Source organism: Pogona vitticeps, chromosome 5, assembly GCF_051106095.1.
Source record: "Pogona vitticeps strain Pit_001003342236 chromosome 5, PviZW2.1, whole genome shotgun sequence".
In the NCBI taxonomy this organism is placed as follows: Eukaryota; Metazoa; Chordata; class Lepidosauria; order Squamata; family Agamidae; genus Pogona; species Pogona vitticeps.
Genome location: NC_135787.1, coordinates 104,544,262 through 104,561,007, shown reverse-complemented (window position 1 = coordinate 104,561,007; position 16,746 = coordinate 104,544,262). Strand labels below are relative to the sequence as shown.

Below are 16,746 nucleotides of genomic sequence, written 5' to 3'. Positions count from 1 at the left end.
GAAAGTAAGGAGTATGGGTGAGTTCCATTGGGACACCTGAGGAAGGTGGCAATTAACCCATCTCCATGATTGTTGAGAAAGGGGTTATAGGAAAGGGGGATGAGTTAAGGGAATCTCCCAGGCAGCAGTGCCCCTAAGGTCTCGAGGCTCGGTGACTGAAGCAGTGTGGGGAATTCCTGGTTTTTGGATAGCTGAAGATGTGCTGGACAGAGGTAAGCATGCTTCGACAATAGGAACTCACCTTTGGTGGCCTGATCCAGTTAAAGTGGTACACTGAAGTCAGATGAAATTGCACTATGGTAGCCCCCCCTTGTGAAAGGGGAATTAAAAGTTTAAATAGTTTAATAAAGTTGTGGCCCTAGTTTTATCCAACTACTGTGTCTCTACTCTATATTCCGGGCTGGGTGGGCAAATGACATTCACAACATAGTTTTATATTCCAGACATAATTTATGAGAGAAATTTTTCAAAAACCTGTGCCCATCTCTGACTTTCAAAAAGGAGAACTGTTAAAGTCTGTCAGATTTTAGCTTGCAATATGCATGAAGTGAGGAACAGCCTTATAGTGTCTTGTCATTTTTTATACTTATAATATAAATTGCTTCCATGTTTTTTAGTTGAATATCTTCTGAAATATTTCAGAGTTCATGTAAATAGCTATAGGAAGAGCATTCACAGGGCTGTCCTATAGCCGAGAAGAAATCAGTGGAATTATGTGTTTTAAACCACCTTTGGGCTTTTTAAGAATGGTATTTTTACCAGAGATTTTATGTTTTATTTAGATTCTAAATGATATTCTAGGGCTTCTCTGGGGCTCAAAGAGAAATAAAGTTTCTTCCCAAAGTGCTCTGTATCTCATCCCTGACTTTTATGCTCTGAACCGGAGAAAGGTTTCCATTTTATTGGTTTATATTCATGAAGAATGTTATGTGTAGCTAGTTCTCTGAAAAGCAGGATCTTGAAGAAAGAAAGGGCCATAGGGATACTGAGTCAGAAAAGAAAGACTGACACAAAACATATAGAAGATAGAGTGGCAAGAAGACCATGGAAGTCCTGATGGTTGGAAACCATTGGCCAAAGTGCCAGACCCCAGCAGGGAAATTCTGTTTGTTGTGACTTCTACTCTAATTGCAATGGCCTTGTAGATTAGTTTACTGGGGTAATGCTCATCTATGCTAGCATGCTGTAGACATTACCACAGTCTAGAGCTTTGAAATGTTACTGTTCTACACTGCAGAAATCATGCCAGCTGGGAGTTCTGGGAATTGGAGTCTGGAAAAAGTAACTTTTCTAAGCATTAGGTCAACTCTATGTTGCTTACAAAAGGGAGGAAGATATCCAACTATTACAAACTTCTCTGTCTTCTCTGGAGTTAATGCCCAGTAACTAAAGATGACCAGGCAAACAGCTATTCATACATATAATAAATGTGTAAGTGTTAAATCTGTAAGTACACCATTGTGTAGACTTAGCACAGATGGCTTTTATTTCTTTCTTTATGGAAATTGAACATTCAAGACATAGTGAAAACAGCTTCTTACAAAAGAACAGTAGAATTTTTGGTAAGAAAACCAGGGTTTTTTTAAAACAAAATATTTTAGTCTGCCTTAAGAAACAGCTGAAAGTGCCTGATACACTAAGACTGAGGGGGAATTTTTTTTCCTTTTCTGTAAATACAAGTGCTTGAAACATTGTTTTTTTAGAGAAGACAGAAACTGGGAATTAGAAGCAAGGAAAGATACTCTAACAGTGTTTACATATTTGTACTATGTTTCTTATTGCAATATGCTTACAGATACTTCAGGTACCACTCACCATAATTCAGTGGAATGTTAAGAAACTGAAACAGTACAGTGGTGCCTCGACATACGACCATAATCCGTTCCAGAAGATGGACGTAACTCGAAATGGTTGTAAGTCGAAGCACCACTTCCCATAGGAATGCATTGCAACGGGATTAATCCATTCCAGCAGGGGGAAAAAATCACAAAATACAAACAAACTCACAGCCGAAAAAACACCCACACACACAGAGACAGCCGTGTTGGAATGCGATGGGCCTGAAAAGCAAAACAAAAAAACCACACACACACACCACAGTCAACCCCATTGGAATACGATGGGGCTGGGGAAAAAACACACAAAAAACCACACACACCACACTCAGCCCTATTGGAATGTGATGGGGCTGAAAAACAAAGGAAAACACACACACACACACATACACAGACACACACTGCAGTCACAAAAACACACAAAAACACCCCCCAGAGCACAGAAACATAACCCCCCAAACCCAAACCCATAAATCAAAACACAGTAAATGTGCTTGCTCATGAGCAGAAAGCAGCACCAAGCAGTCTGAAGCCTCCTCCGATGCACACTAACCGTTGGGGCGAAAGAGCTACAAAGAAGCTCTTCGCCAACATTGACAATGTTGCTTTTTCTGCCACAGAGTACATGACTATTGTGCTCTTGTAGCTCATTAAAGGCACATGTGAACCCAAATTGTCCACCCCAATCAACCTAGCCACTCTGCTTTTCTTCCTTCTAAAAATCATCTGCTGGGACCAAGTCATTCTCCCAAATCACTCCTTTAAGTACAATTATAGCACCCAATGCAGAGGTGGAGTAGAATTAGCCCTTTAATTTGAATTCCCCGCCTTTTTCCCTGCCTCTTTTGATTGCAACTCGAAGCTCCAGCCACAACTTGAAGCAAAATTTTGCAGCCGGAGCTGGTCGCAACTTGAAATGTTCGTATGTCTGGATGGTCGTAAGTCGAGGCACCACTGTATAAAGGTTAAGAGAGCTGGACTATGGGAGAGGCACAGAAGTGTAAAAAGCAATGGGTAATCTTGGGTCATGACCCACCATAGCCTGAATCATCTCTCAGTATTGTTGTAGGGAAGGAAATATGGGAATATGGGAAGGAAAACAACTATTTATGCTGCCCCAAGCTTTCTGGAAAAAAGGCAGGATAACAATGTAACTAAGAAATAAAGTAGTCAGGAATGACACAACTCTCCTGTTACAGCAGCTTCACAGGCTGGTGATCCATTTCTGGGCACAATGCGTTGTGCTGGTTTTGATCTATAAATGGCTAAAATAGCTTGGGTCCAAGCTATCTTAAGGACTGTGTCTCCCTTTATGGGAGGATCCCAGGTTGTAAGATCCTCAGGAGTGGCCTTCCTCTTGGTCCCGCCACCTTCACAGCTCCATTTGTTGGGTACACAGAAGACAGCTTTCTCTGTTGCTGCTCCCAGACTCCCTCCCTCAAGAGGCCAGGCCGGGCCCATCTTTACAGTCCTTCCACAAGCAGGCAAAACTTTTCTCTTCAAGCAGGCTTTTTCTTAGTGACTGGCTGTCTAAGAGGGTTTTTTTTGGGGGGGGGAAAGGAACTGATGTGTTTTATCATTGTTGTTAATGTATTATTATTATTATTTTAGCGATTACTATTTTAATATTATATTTCTTTAATTCTTATAAAATATTATAATAATTCATTGTTTTAGCTTTTAATATTGTTTCTTTTGTAAGCCACCTTGGATCCTTTTTAAAATATTTCAATTAATTAATTAACTAATTCGGCCTTGCATTTCTAGCAGCCCATCAGACTGAACTGAGCCCAAAAGCCTGTGGGGCACCCTCAGGGCTTGATTAGCCTAATATTTATTTTTGACTGCCTGAGATTCCAAAAACAGGAGATATGTCAAACTGCAGTACAGGGCTGCAGATGAAATGCATTTGGTTGGGTGGATCATGAGCTGTACAGAGGTTAAGAAATGAATGTGATTGAAGGCATTCAGGTCTTACTGGGTTGTTGAGTTTTCATAGTTGATTGTTCTGTATATTCAACTATTTTAAACCGGTCTACGAAACAATACAGGAAACATTTGAGAAGAGGAAGGACTGAGACTGTAAACCTAGAATAAAATTGTGGCCAGGACTGTGGGAGAAAAAGATTTCCCTCTTACTCTTGCAAAATGGGCTTGTTTATCTGAAATAAGCCATCAGAAATCATAATGATGGAATTCTCCTTTTAATATCAGACATTAAAATCCACAGTGAAAGGAAAGAAAAAACAGATACAGTTAGAACAACCTTACCGTGCCCAGAGCTTTTCAAATTCTTTGGGATTCATGGGGATGCCGCATCTATATAGGACATCTTTCAGATCCTTCTTCAGAACTAGGCCATTTCCATCACTATCATATTCATGGAAATGCTAAAATACAAGATTTCTTTAATAGCAAGTGCTAGTATAATTGTTAACAAAAACCCAATACTTTATTATCTCAGTGAACTACAGGAACTATAAATAAAAAGTGGCAACATGTCTGATGATGTGGAGACTGAGATTCTTATTTGTCTTCTCAGTAACTGAGGAGAACATTGAGGGATACATGCTTGTGGCAAACATCTGTGAATGGGTTGTGGAGGAGTGACTTGGCCTGCACGTGCAGGTGTTGTAATATGGCTTGTAAGTGCTATTTCACAAATTTGACATCACACGCTTCATGTGTTGTACAAGTTTGAGATATTAAAGGCACCACTTGAGCTTTGAGGCAACTACGTTCTTTCAGATTGAATACTGAGATACAACACTATGCCACTGCATAATTCTTAAGAGTGCAATCTTAGATGGCCAAGAGCCAGCTGAGTCAGCACCAGACCAGCTGAAAATGTGCTGAACCCAACCCCTTCCAGACTACAGGTGGTGGAAATTCATAAGGAGTTACCTTCACCTCGGCCTAATGTGGTCCCTGCTTTGTGGCTATGTCCCTGGGCTAGAAGAGGTTTGCATCTTGCCAAAATGAGCTTCTGCTCCACTCTGCCCTTCTTCTCCCCTTTTCTGGTTCTTCTGTCAGCAGATCTTGCCTGGCAGAAAGGTTCTATAGGAAATTTTTTGAGATAAGCCAGCAAGAGAGGGCTCTGCTGTTACAAGGGCATTTCTGCCACCACAAGGGGGTTTCTCCCAATATAAGAAATGTTTACTTATGTCTAACTCCCTACAGCTGGTATGTCTTTGAATTAGAGGCACACTAGTAGTTGGTATGATATATGAAATAAATACTGTAAACACTTAAAATTACCCCCACCCCAAATCTAGTGGATTAACATGTTCTTTTTGGCATAAGCTTCTGTAAACTTTAGTTCACTTCATCAAACGCATCTCATGAGAAATAAAACTTTTAGGCACCATTACAATTTTTGTTGATGTTATATGAAAAATATAAAACAAAAGTGAAAAGAGAAGTAAACGCAAAAAAGCAAAGTGTGCTGTATATACCACCCCATAACACTTAAAGCACGCTCTGGGCAGTTTACAGGTTAATTATGTAGGCTACATATTGCCTGCATAATGAGCTGGGTACTCATTTTACCGATCTCAGAAGGATGGAAGGCTGAGTCAACCTTGAGCCGGCTACCTAGGATTGAACTGCGGATTGTGAGGTTTTGGCTGCAGTACAGCAATTTAACCACTGCGCTACAAGGCTTTCCCTGGCTGTGCCTGGCTCCTCCTCCTTGTGATGCCTTAAAGACTAACATTTACTTGATCATTAACAGATTTATTGATTGACAATGTTGCTTTTTCTGCAACAGACTACATGACTATTGTGCTGTTGTAGCTCATTAAAGGCACATGTGAACCCAAACTGTCCACCCCAATCAACCTAGCCACTCTGCGTCTCTTCCTTCTAAAAATCCTCTGCTGGGACCAAGTCATTCTGCCAAATCACTCCTTTAAGTACTGTACTGTCCAATTATAGCACCCAATGCAGAGGTGGAGTAGAATTACCCACTAGCATTTCAAAGTAGAGTGCCTGCAGTTTATATCATTACCACCGCCTATCAAAGCTGCAGTTTGTTGGTGTTTCATGGCATAAACATAAACAGCTGACTAGAGTATTCTGAGAATGGCAGTTCAAAAATAACGTTCCCCGGCTCTTCCTATAGCCTCGCTGCTACAAAACAGCAACACCGAAAACACATGTACCTATATATCTATAGGTGGTGGCGGGAGCTTTACTATTGCATTTCAATGGTTAAAAGGCTCAGCAGCTTCAAATCAGACACTGCAGTACTTTATTTAAGAACCTGTTACATGTTTTGATCATTAATGAGGTATTTATTTATTGTAGCTTAGTGCTTGGTTTGGAAAAAAAAGGAATTATACCATCAAAGATGAACATTGTGTGAAGCTCTCAAATCTTTTCTAGACAAGCGTATTTGTTTAAAGACTGCATGACGCTTACCATGGCTAGGTCATTCCATCTGCTTTGTGCTTTGATACTAAGATAGTAATGAGCTTGTTCACAAGCGAGGTCCGCATCCGCTGCTATCTGTTTGGGTCTCAGAAAGGAAGAATGATTATAATAACTAACTGTGGTCTTCTTTTAATGGGATCATTAATATCCCACAAGGTTTGTTTGTTTTCTTGCTTTTTATACTCCGTACTGATAGCTTTACAAACACATCCCAGGCATCTGCATACAAATGAAATATAAATAATGTCACCCTCCTCCAGCTGCAAGTTAGGAATGATATCTTTTAAACTTCTGTTAATCCATGTTATCATTTACAGATGCAGACTGGTCAAACTGCATAATTACAGCTGAGATCTGAGGGGAAAATGTTTATAAATCAAAGCAATAACATAAAAGACAAAATGCCTATGAGATCAGAGGCAGCTTGGGCAAATTATTACTAATTTTCATTGGAAAGTTACATCAGCGGTAACTGATTTCTTTAATGGGAAACACATAAGTGTTCCATCGTGAACACAAGTTAAAGGCATAAGTTGAAGCCCAATCCACCAAAAGTCAGAACTCTCTTTAGATAAGTGCATTTAAATGACATACAAAGCAATTTTATACGGCACATAGCATTTCCCCCTTTTTCAACACTGAAGTAATATTATCCATCTGAGTAAGAGGCTTAAACTATCCCTCCAAGCTGTTTCTTTAGGAAACTTGCAGACATACACATGAGGTCAAAAAAGGGAGAAAATTTATTTGCTGGCTTCTTTATCTTCTTCTTCTTTTTATCTGTATAAAAGGATAAATTGTGCCCCATTTTCTTCTAGAAGCTTAGAATATGCTACAGATCTATTGCTAGACACATATTTAATTACTCAGCATCAATGAATTTTGGTGGGCTGTGTCTAGTGAAGCAATGCCATGCAACAATCAAAATTCATTCATAATTATAGCAAAACCCTCCACAAATAGGATGAAGACTAACTGTAAGAGTTTGCAACCCTCCTCAGGAAACCCTGTCAGGTGCTAGAGACATAGATACTACTGGGCATGGGCAAAGCTGTCTGTTTCACTTTCTACAGTTTTGGAATTTCTGAAACCCACATTGGTTCTGTCTTTTTTCTCTATCAATTTATTATTTGTAAACATAATTTTAAAAAAAATAGTAAAAAGTTCACCTGGCTATTAACATGAACCTTTGTACACATTCTTCCCATCATATGCATTTTTGCATGCTTTCCTCCCAGCGTATACATAAGTTGTACAATCTTATCTTCAAGCAGATAAACAATAAAGGAAATGTATACAGATCGCATTTAAAAGCCATACATAGAGAAACAGACTCAATGATCCCTAGGGTCCCTTCCAGCTCTGCAGTTCTAAGATGATGGTGATGATGATTAAATGAATACAAAGCTACAAAAAATGGGAGAAATGAGTGCACAAATGCACAAAATGCATGTGTATATATTAACCAGTATATACACATGCCTTTTCTCCTATGTGGAAAGTCTTGACAGCATAGTAAAGTAGGACTAAACCACTTGCACAAAATTGCTGCTGTCAAACATTGGGTGTGCCCCCCCCCCGAAGTTGCTACATGCAATGAAACTTGTACAAGCAGAGAAATTCTGTGTTACTGTGCTGGCAGTTCTCTCCAGTGAGAGGATATTTTAAAATTCCCATCCTGCTTTTCAGCCAGGAAAGGCCTCCAAAGCAGACTGTAAAATAATAAAAAAAATGGAGCAAAGCAATGTCTATTAATAAAAACAGTAGTAATAAAACTAAAAGACAGACAGAATCAGCCAGCCAGGAGGGGAACAGATCACTCAGTATTAAAGGCTTGCTGAAGCAAGGCCATTTGCTTTCTTAGAACCAAGCAAAGGGGCTAAATGGCTTGAGTGATAACACTAAAAAGGCCTCTCTTACATCCACCTACCGACCTGACCTTAGACAGCAGGGGACCCAGAGAGGAACAAAGCCTTGACAGGTATGCAGAATGATGATGTGAAAGCAACACGTTCATTGTATACCCTAGACCAAAATAGTGTAGGGTCTTAAAGATGATCACTAACAACTGGAATATATGTCCCCCCCACAGTGATCCAGATTTAGAAACATGGATTTGAAAAGAATATAGAAGAATTAAATCATATCTCATTATCTCTTTATCTCCCTAGCAATTGTTCTGTAGCATGTTGAGGAACTGGCAGAAAAATATATAACTCCCATATAAACTATGCTGCCACCTCTCTACCAGACAGAGAGGGATATTCATCTATAGAAGGGTAAACTGGAGTTTGGGATATCAGAGTCAAAACAGGATTTCATAGTGCCTTTCAGAATTATAGGAGTGAACAGTAGGGCAGATGACATTACTCCCACTGCTGATGCAATGCACCCCTCTTCTTATTGCCCTCGCGTTTCCACTTTGCTTGCTCTAATAATGGCATAAACATCAGTAATCAAGAATTACTGATGTTCAAGAATATTCAGCTTTCATTAAGCTGAACTGGCATATTGAAAACTGCATATTTCTTGCATCAGATACAACTCAGAACAAAGGCTGAAGGCTGAAATGATAGCAGGGCTGTTTCATGGTATTTTGATACCAGAGGTATGACAGCAAAACTCCTCCCATTCCTCATAAGTCTGGCTCTACACTACACAGAAATGAATTTAATAGTTAAATATTTGCTGCCTTTTCATGATATCTGAAATCTGTTGCCTGAAGTAGCCACCTTACTTTGCCCTTTGACAGGGCTTCCATGTTGTTAACTGGTAGAGAGAAAAACAACCCGAAGTTCATGTTTTAACACACATTATGATGCTACACAGCAAAGCATAGATATTTCTGCCTTCCTGCCTTTCATTTAATCATTCTGGAGTTGAGTAGGCCTGGTTTACATCACTTACCATATCCCATGTTTCAAGGACATTAGCTGTGAACTATTTCAGACATGACAAAAAGACAAGGGATAGCAAGCAGAATTAACTTGCAGGTTTACTGATCTTCTTACACAAGAAAACTTATTTCAAAGATCTATAGGTGTGAAACATGTATAATTTCACTGTGCAAACAAGGTAGGCATCAACCTGCTAGGGAAAATACACAACAGCGCACAACAAGAGCTTGTGAATCATGCTTCCTATTCACTTTTGTACTGTCTTATCTGAAATGGCTTTCAGTCTCTGAGCTGTTCTGCTAAAGTAGCCTTTGGAGCCCTCTAGACATTCTGCACTGTAGCTCCCAGGATTTGTGAAACTTCTCTGTGCTGCCTAGAGTCTCCAAAATTTGAAGTCCACCATATTTGCAGGACCCTAGGATGGGAACAGGAGATGGCAAGAATAAACATTGACATCCTGGGCATGAGGGAACTAAAATGGACGGGAATGGGCGAATTCAATTCAGACAATTATCATATCTACTATTGTGGGCAAGAATCCCGTAGAAGAAATGAAGTAGCCCTCATAGTCAACAAAAGAGTGGGAAAAGCTGTACTGGGATACAATCTCAAAAATGATAGAATGATTTCAATACAAATCCAAGGTAGACCTTTGAAAATCACAGCAATCCAAGTTTATGCACCAGCCACCCATGCTGAAGAGGCTGAAATTGACCAATTCTATGAAGACTTACTACACCTTCTAGAACTGACACCAAAGAAAGATGTTCTTCTCATTCTAGGGGACTGGAATGTTAAAGTAGGGAGTCAAGAGATAAAGGGAACAACAGGTAAATTTGGCCTTGGAGTTCAAAATGAAGCAGGGCAAAGGCTAATAGAGTTTTACCAAGAGAACAAATTGGTCATCACAAACACTCTTTTCCAACAACACAAGAGGCGACTCTACACATGGACATCACCAGATGGGCAATACCAAAATCAGACTGATTATGTTCTCTGCAGCCAAAGATGGAGAAGCATTATATAGTCAGCAAAAACAAGACCTGGAGCTGATTGTGGCTCTGATCATCAGCTTCTTATAGCAAAATTCAAGCTTACACTGAAGAAAGTAGGAAAAACCATTGGGCTAGTCAGATATAATCTAAACCAAATCCTTTATGAATTCACAGTGGAAGTGAAGAACAGATTTAAGGAACTTGATTTGGTGGACAGAGTCCCTGAAGAACTATGGATGGGGGCTTGTAACATTGTACAGGAGGGAGCAACAAAAACCATCCGAATTAAAAGGAAATGCAAGAAAGCAAATTTGCTGTCCAACAAGGCCTTACAAATAACAGAGAAGAGATGGGAAACAAAATGCAAGGGAGATAGGGAAAGTTACAGAAAATTGAATGAAGATCTCCAAAGAATAGCAAGAAGAGACAAGAGGGCCTTCTTAAAGGAACAGAGCAAAGATATAGAGGAAAATAATAGAAAGGGAAAAACCAGAGATCTGTTCAAGACAATTGGAGATGTTAAAGGAAAATTTTCTGCAAAGATGGACATGATAAAGGACAAGAATGGTAGGGACCTCACAGAAGCAGAAGACATCAAGAAGAGGTGGCAAGAATACACAGAAGAATTATACCAGAAAGATCTGGATGTCCCAGACAACCCAGTTAGTGTGGTTGCTGACCTTGAGCCAGACATCCTGGAAAGTGAAGTCAAGTGGGCCTTAGAAAGCATGGCTAACAACAAGGCCAGTGGAGGTGATGGCATCCCAGTTGAACTATTTAAAATCTTAAAAGATGACGCTGTTAAGGTGCTACACTCAATATGCCAGCAAGTTTGGAAAACTCAACAGTGGCCTGATGATTAGAAAAGATCAGTCTACATCCCAATCCGAAAGAAGGGCAGTACCAAAGCATGTTCCATCTACCGTACAATTGCACTCATTTCACACGCTAGCAAGGTTATGCTCAAAATCCTACAAGGTAGGACAAACCTATCCATTCTGAAGGAAATCAAACCTGAGTGCTCACTGGAAGGACAGATCCTGAAGCTGAGGCTCCAATACTTTGGCCATCTCATGAGAAGAGAAGACTCCCTGGAAAAGACCCTAATATTGGAAAAGTACGAGGGCAAGAGGAGAAGGGGACAACAGAGGATGAAGTGGTTGGACAGTGCCATCGAAGCTACCAACATGAATTTGACCCAACTCCGGGAGGCAGTGGAAGACAGGAGGGCCTGGCGTGCTCTGGTCCATGGGGTCACAAAGAGTCGGACACAACTCAATGACTAAACAACAACAAAGAATGGGAAATGCTGTGCTAAAACATAATAGGTTTTAATTTTACAAAAGGACAGTTCATGAACTACCGGTATTGCTTAGTCCATTCTTTTTTGTCTTCTTAGTAAATGTATCTGGAGTAAACTAATTTCCACAAATAATTTAATTTATTTAAGAGTAGCTTACATTCTATTCAGTACAGCTTATATCCTATATTACCTTCCATCTTGTATAGAATTATAATATAGATTGAAGTAAATCTTTAAAATAGCTAGACTTCTTACTTGTAAGACGGGGCAAGCCAAGGGCGCATCTCTTTAGTTGCATGCACTTGGAACAAATGAAGGAATTCTGGATAATTTAATGTAGAAGTCACGTTCATCCCCAGGAGACCAAGCAGACGTCCATATTCCTCATCTGTCATGCTGATCATAAAGCTATCCAAGAGGCGTCGAAAATCAAGCATGGTGATTATACCATCGTTGTTCAGATCTATTTTACGGAAAGCAACGTATGGATCCTAACAGAGAATATTCAGTGCAACATCAGGGTATGACTTTTCTTGTTTTCTTGCCAGAGATATCACTATGCAATACACTCTAGTAACTATCCAGCTAAAGGTATGTTAAAAATGACCATTTATTCCAAATTATTCACTTATAAGATAAATTTTAAACTACTTATAACATGTCACATAAAGTGCACAGCCACATATCAAGAATTCTTATGAAGCAGGTGTTCTATCCTAGGTTGTATTCAGTAGTTCAGGTGGTTCCTTGTAACTTTTTCAGTTACATCACAACATCAATTGCTTGTGAAATTACTTGAACCAAAGTGACTTTCAAGAAGAGCATTTCTGGAATCTCAGATTCCTTCAAAAAGTTCCCCAGGAAACTGAACTGGTAGTTTCACAAAGTTATCACTGACCCGTTGCTCAGAGTCAGAGTCATCACCAGATCGTTAACAGATTATCTATCTGTCATGTTGCTTATGTGGAAAGTAGCTCAGCTTTGCTTATAGAGGACACTGATTTCTCCCTCTCAAAGACAGTCCTTATAGCTGAGATGAGCTGGAGAAATTTAAAGTGCTGGCTTGTCCATCAATATTTACCATATAAGATTAAGTCATTATGTGGGTCAATAATAGTAAAGAGTAGCATATAATTACCCCATATTCTTCCATAAGCTTGTCACTGTATTGGCTGAGACATTCTTCAGCAGACAAGAAACGGCACTTGTTGCCACTGACTCGGTGATCTGAAGTGCGCCCACTAAGTCTGGAATCTGAAATAGTTACAGTATATCAGGATAAGGCAACCAATGATCCACATCTTTTACCCAAAGTAGACTGAATAAGTGACTTGAGAAGCAGAATGGTATAATGGTCAGAATGCTGGATCAGAACAAAGGCTCAAATTTCTGTTCAGCTATTAAATGTATAATCTTGGGCCAGCTATTCTCTTTCAACGTGACCTACCTTGTAGAGCTGTTCTGGGACACTAAGAAACTTCTGCATTGCCACGAATCCCATGGAGGAAGAACGGAATTGAAATGAAAAATGTAAACAAAAATGAAAGTTCAGTGATCCCTAGTTTGTTGATTTAAAAACAACACGTCCATAACCATTAGATTTTGGTTGTTGCACACTGCCTCTGAAGTGCAATCTTGAAATGTTTCAGAAGAAAAGACATATGGTTGTTGTTATTATTTAGTTCCAACACAGGCAAAGAGGAGAAAAGAGGATTGCATGGACTGGCAAGATTGCTTAAATTCCTTGCAGTTTAAACAGTTATTGGCCAACAAACAAATCAAAAAAATTCCTTCAGCAATCTTTGACATGATTGCCTGCTGGCCAAACAGCAGCGCCGAAACAGAGGGGGATTTGTAAAGAGACCCATGTGAATAATTGAAGGGATGTTGCATTAATTACCATACACTCCACTGATTTCTTACACTAAGGATTTTATTCTCACTTTTGTCAATATAATTTTTTAAAAAATAAAAATACAATTGCCTTCTTGCACACAGAAGAGGAGGTAGAGGAGAGGAAGAAAAGCAACTGCTACTGTACATGGTGTCCCCTTCGTTCTGTCACAGTTGTATTTAAGTTGGGGTAGAGAATAGGTGAGGCTCGTTTCTGTAGGCAATACTGCTTTTCCTAGTGGAGAAGAGTGTTCTCTCCCTAAGTAAGCAAATTCAGATGTTCTTCTCAAAATTCAACCCTATCGCTGTCAACCAGTAGAACAACCTGCATGCAACAGCAACCATAGTCATTCCTCCTTCTTCCTTATCCTTTTGAGGGACAAGGCAGGTAAGCAAATTAGGAAGTCCAGGAGCACCTCTCTAGTTATTTTGGATCATGGTAGGGTATTACCTAACTACACAATTCCTGTTCTGGCAGGGAACAGGCCCCAGTCACCATGAACAGAACCAATTGTTCCAGCAAGGCTTGAAAAACCAGCCAATGTTTGTTTATCCTTTCCTATGTTCATTTGTCATCCTCTCTCCTTCCAGTGTTTGTCACCCTGAACCTTTGATAGGCTCTCATCTTTCTGTCCCAATGGAGTACTGGAACAGATTTCACTCTTGCCTTATATGGGGATGACTTGGAGACAATGCCTCATGTGCTTGCAAGTAGCTCACAGCAGTTGAATGAGGATGCATACACTTGATGCCTGCTTATCTCAGCATCAGATTCTCTCTTCTCTGTAGTCTTCAAATTAGTGTGCTTAGTTTTGTTACTTATCATTGGGACCTGATTGATCAAGTATGCAGTTCTGAAGAAATATTCTTGCAGGAGGATAAATGTGTTATCAGCGTCTAAATGTGAGCGTCTCATCCTAAATTAAGATGCTCACCTTGCCTCATGAGAGGACTGGCGCTGGGAATGACACTTTTCCATAATCTAATTGGCTGTAAGATAAAAGTATTGAGTTGTTCAGTCACTGCTATAGTATTTAATAAATGATGTTTTGTAAAATATGTTTGTAGCTGGTCTGATTTTTGCAGGATGATAATGAACGTCTGACTACTCAATCTAAAAATACATACCAATGAAGCAAAACATTGGAGTTAATGAAAATGTTGTGGTTACAGTACCAATAAAATACAGCTACCTTCATATATTGCCACAAAATCAAGATAACTCAGCCCTCCAACTGGAAATCCTATTTTCTCAATTAGCAGATTAAACTGGTCATCATCCATAGGCATTCCAATATCATCTAACAACTGTCAGAGAGAGAAAAGAAAAATAAGATTTGGGGCAGACATTATTGAAACATGTTTACATAGCACTAGATTCAACAAGAAACAAACATTCAGCTTCCTCTCACTGAAATAAAAAAGGACAAGTTGTGGATATTGGCTGCCCCATTTCTTTCTGTCTCAAGTTCAAAACCCTGACATCTGAGAATCTGCCCTCTAAGAAAAGGCTGCAACATTCAGTGAATTAATGGAATGTACCACCAATTAAACTATGTTTGGCTGAATTAAAAGGGTTCCCTGATTAATTGAGCAGCATATGTTACAACTTCAGAACTGTTTTAATACAATATGAAATATAATGCCTTTTCTATGGCAAAGCTTGCTGTGACGTGTACATCTTACAAAGGAAGTATTTTTAATCCAACCTCATCTTTAAGTATTTGCAAAATTATGCAGATTTCAATCAACAACTTTACTGAATACAAATCATAGAATTGGAAGGGGCCTATAAGGCCATAAATTCCAAACCTCTGCTCAATGCAGGAATCCAGTTAATTAGCTAAGGCTCTAATCTGTTGCACACACTGAACTGTAAGCTCCATTGAAGTCAATAAGACTTACTTCTGAATTAACCCATAATGATTCCACCATAATGTTTCTTTGGTGCCCTTGTCTCACAAGTTTTCTTCCTCAGCTCCCGAGTTCAAACACTAGAGCCCATGATAGCACTCTAGCTTTTGCCCGCACTTAAAACTATGTTTATAAAAAGAAACCACTATAGAAGCAAGTTAAAGCTAATCATGCTTAGTGATACTCTGTCTAGTTCAATAATAATTAATTATTCCTGTATTTCTAATTTAAGTATATTACTTTCTCCATGTACTGTATATTGTTGCCTTTTTGTAATCACTTCAATGCCTCTTATTCTCATTGTTCTATCCTATTCTGCTCTGGAATTTAAAAGAAAAAAGGATGTGTTGCCTGGCTGACTGGCATAAAAATGTAAAAAAGTGAGAATGCACTAATTAGCAAATTATCACTCTTTTCAGTAGATTTTAAAAGCTTCTGAAAAGAGATTAGCAGCTTTGTGCTTTAGCTGAGCCTACTGCTATCAGATCGAATGCTAAATTCTACAGCTACAGGAGCAGAATATATGAAGAGAGCCATCATAAATACAACAAAGAATAAGTTTTTTTCGCCAATAGTATTTGGAGTTCCATGTGCTGCTCTGTGATAGAGTTTCCATGGAACTGAGCTCTCAAAGCTGCACGGCTTCCACTAGAACCACATATATGAGGCTGTTCCTGTCACTGAAATCAGTGGCTAAAGCTTGCATATCCAGTTGTTTCATGTGTATAAATATATCCTGAATCCGGTTACTGGTGTGCAGTAATAATCCGTTATTATTAAGGACGTGTCCTTCAGATCTAGAGCCAATAGTACTTAAGTGGGATTTCTATCAAGCCTATGCAAAGGCCCAGTTTCTACATCAAAACTGTGGTACAGCTTCAGCTTCCAATTTGAAAGGCAAAGGCACAATTGCAATGGGATTTAAGTAGCCTAACAATGCACAGAAGTGTAGCCAGGATTCGGTTAGTCAGGTTTTGTCTCATCACGCAGAGAGGCTCCAAGATTGTGTGAGGGAAGACATTTTATTAGTCCACCTAATCCCTGCAGTACTGAGAAGAGTACATAATTAATTAATCCATTAATCTGTACGATCAACAGATCAGATGAGAGAAGAGTACTTTGCTACAAAATATTGGAAGCACAGGGATACAGAAAACTTGGCGGAGTGTTGCCACTCTTTGAAATGAAACAAATCAAGATGTCAGGCAGACCTTGCTGAAGGAATCAAGTTATAGATCTCTACCCCATTTGCCAGCATTTCTTTGTTGAAAGAACTTTGAATTCAGGTTGCCATTGTCATCTGCCCCTTCAAACAGCCCAGGACCCCAAAGCCATGCTATTGGTTACAGATGCCTAACTAGTTTGGGGACTTTACCTCTCACAGAAAGCTGCTTTGGAAGATCTGGGACATTTTTTAAAAAGTATTTTTATGCAGTGGCCTGATTTTTAGGGAAGAGGACAGTCTAATTAGACAT

General features: G+C 39.4%; 1 protein-coding gene across 3 annotated transcripts in view; it reads right to left on the bottom strand.

Moving 5' to 3' along the window:
- EFCAB6 (EF-hand calcium binding domain 6) overlaps positions 1-16,746 on the bottom strand; it is a 170,245-nt gene that overhangs the window by 53,947 nt on the left and 99,552 nt on the right. For all 3 annotated transcript variants that reach the window (XM_073000833.2, XM_078394209.1, XM_078394210.1), the window contains 5 exons: positions 14,551-14,665; positions 12,603-12,718; positions 11,720-11,955; positions 6,258-6,354; positions 4,107-4,225 (listed from right to left, as the gene is read on the bottom strand). In XM_073000833.2, the coding sequence (XP_072856934.2) occupies positions 4,107-4,225; positions 6,258-6,354; positions 11,720-11,955; positions 12,603-12,718; positions 14,551-14,665 (683 nt within the window). The remainder of the gene's footprint in view (positions 1-4,106; positions 4,226-6,257; positions 6,355-11,719; positions 11,956-12,602; positions 12,719-14,550; positions 14,666-16,746) is intronic.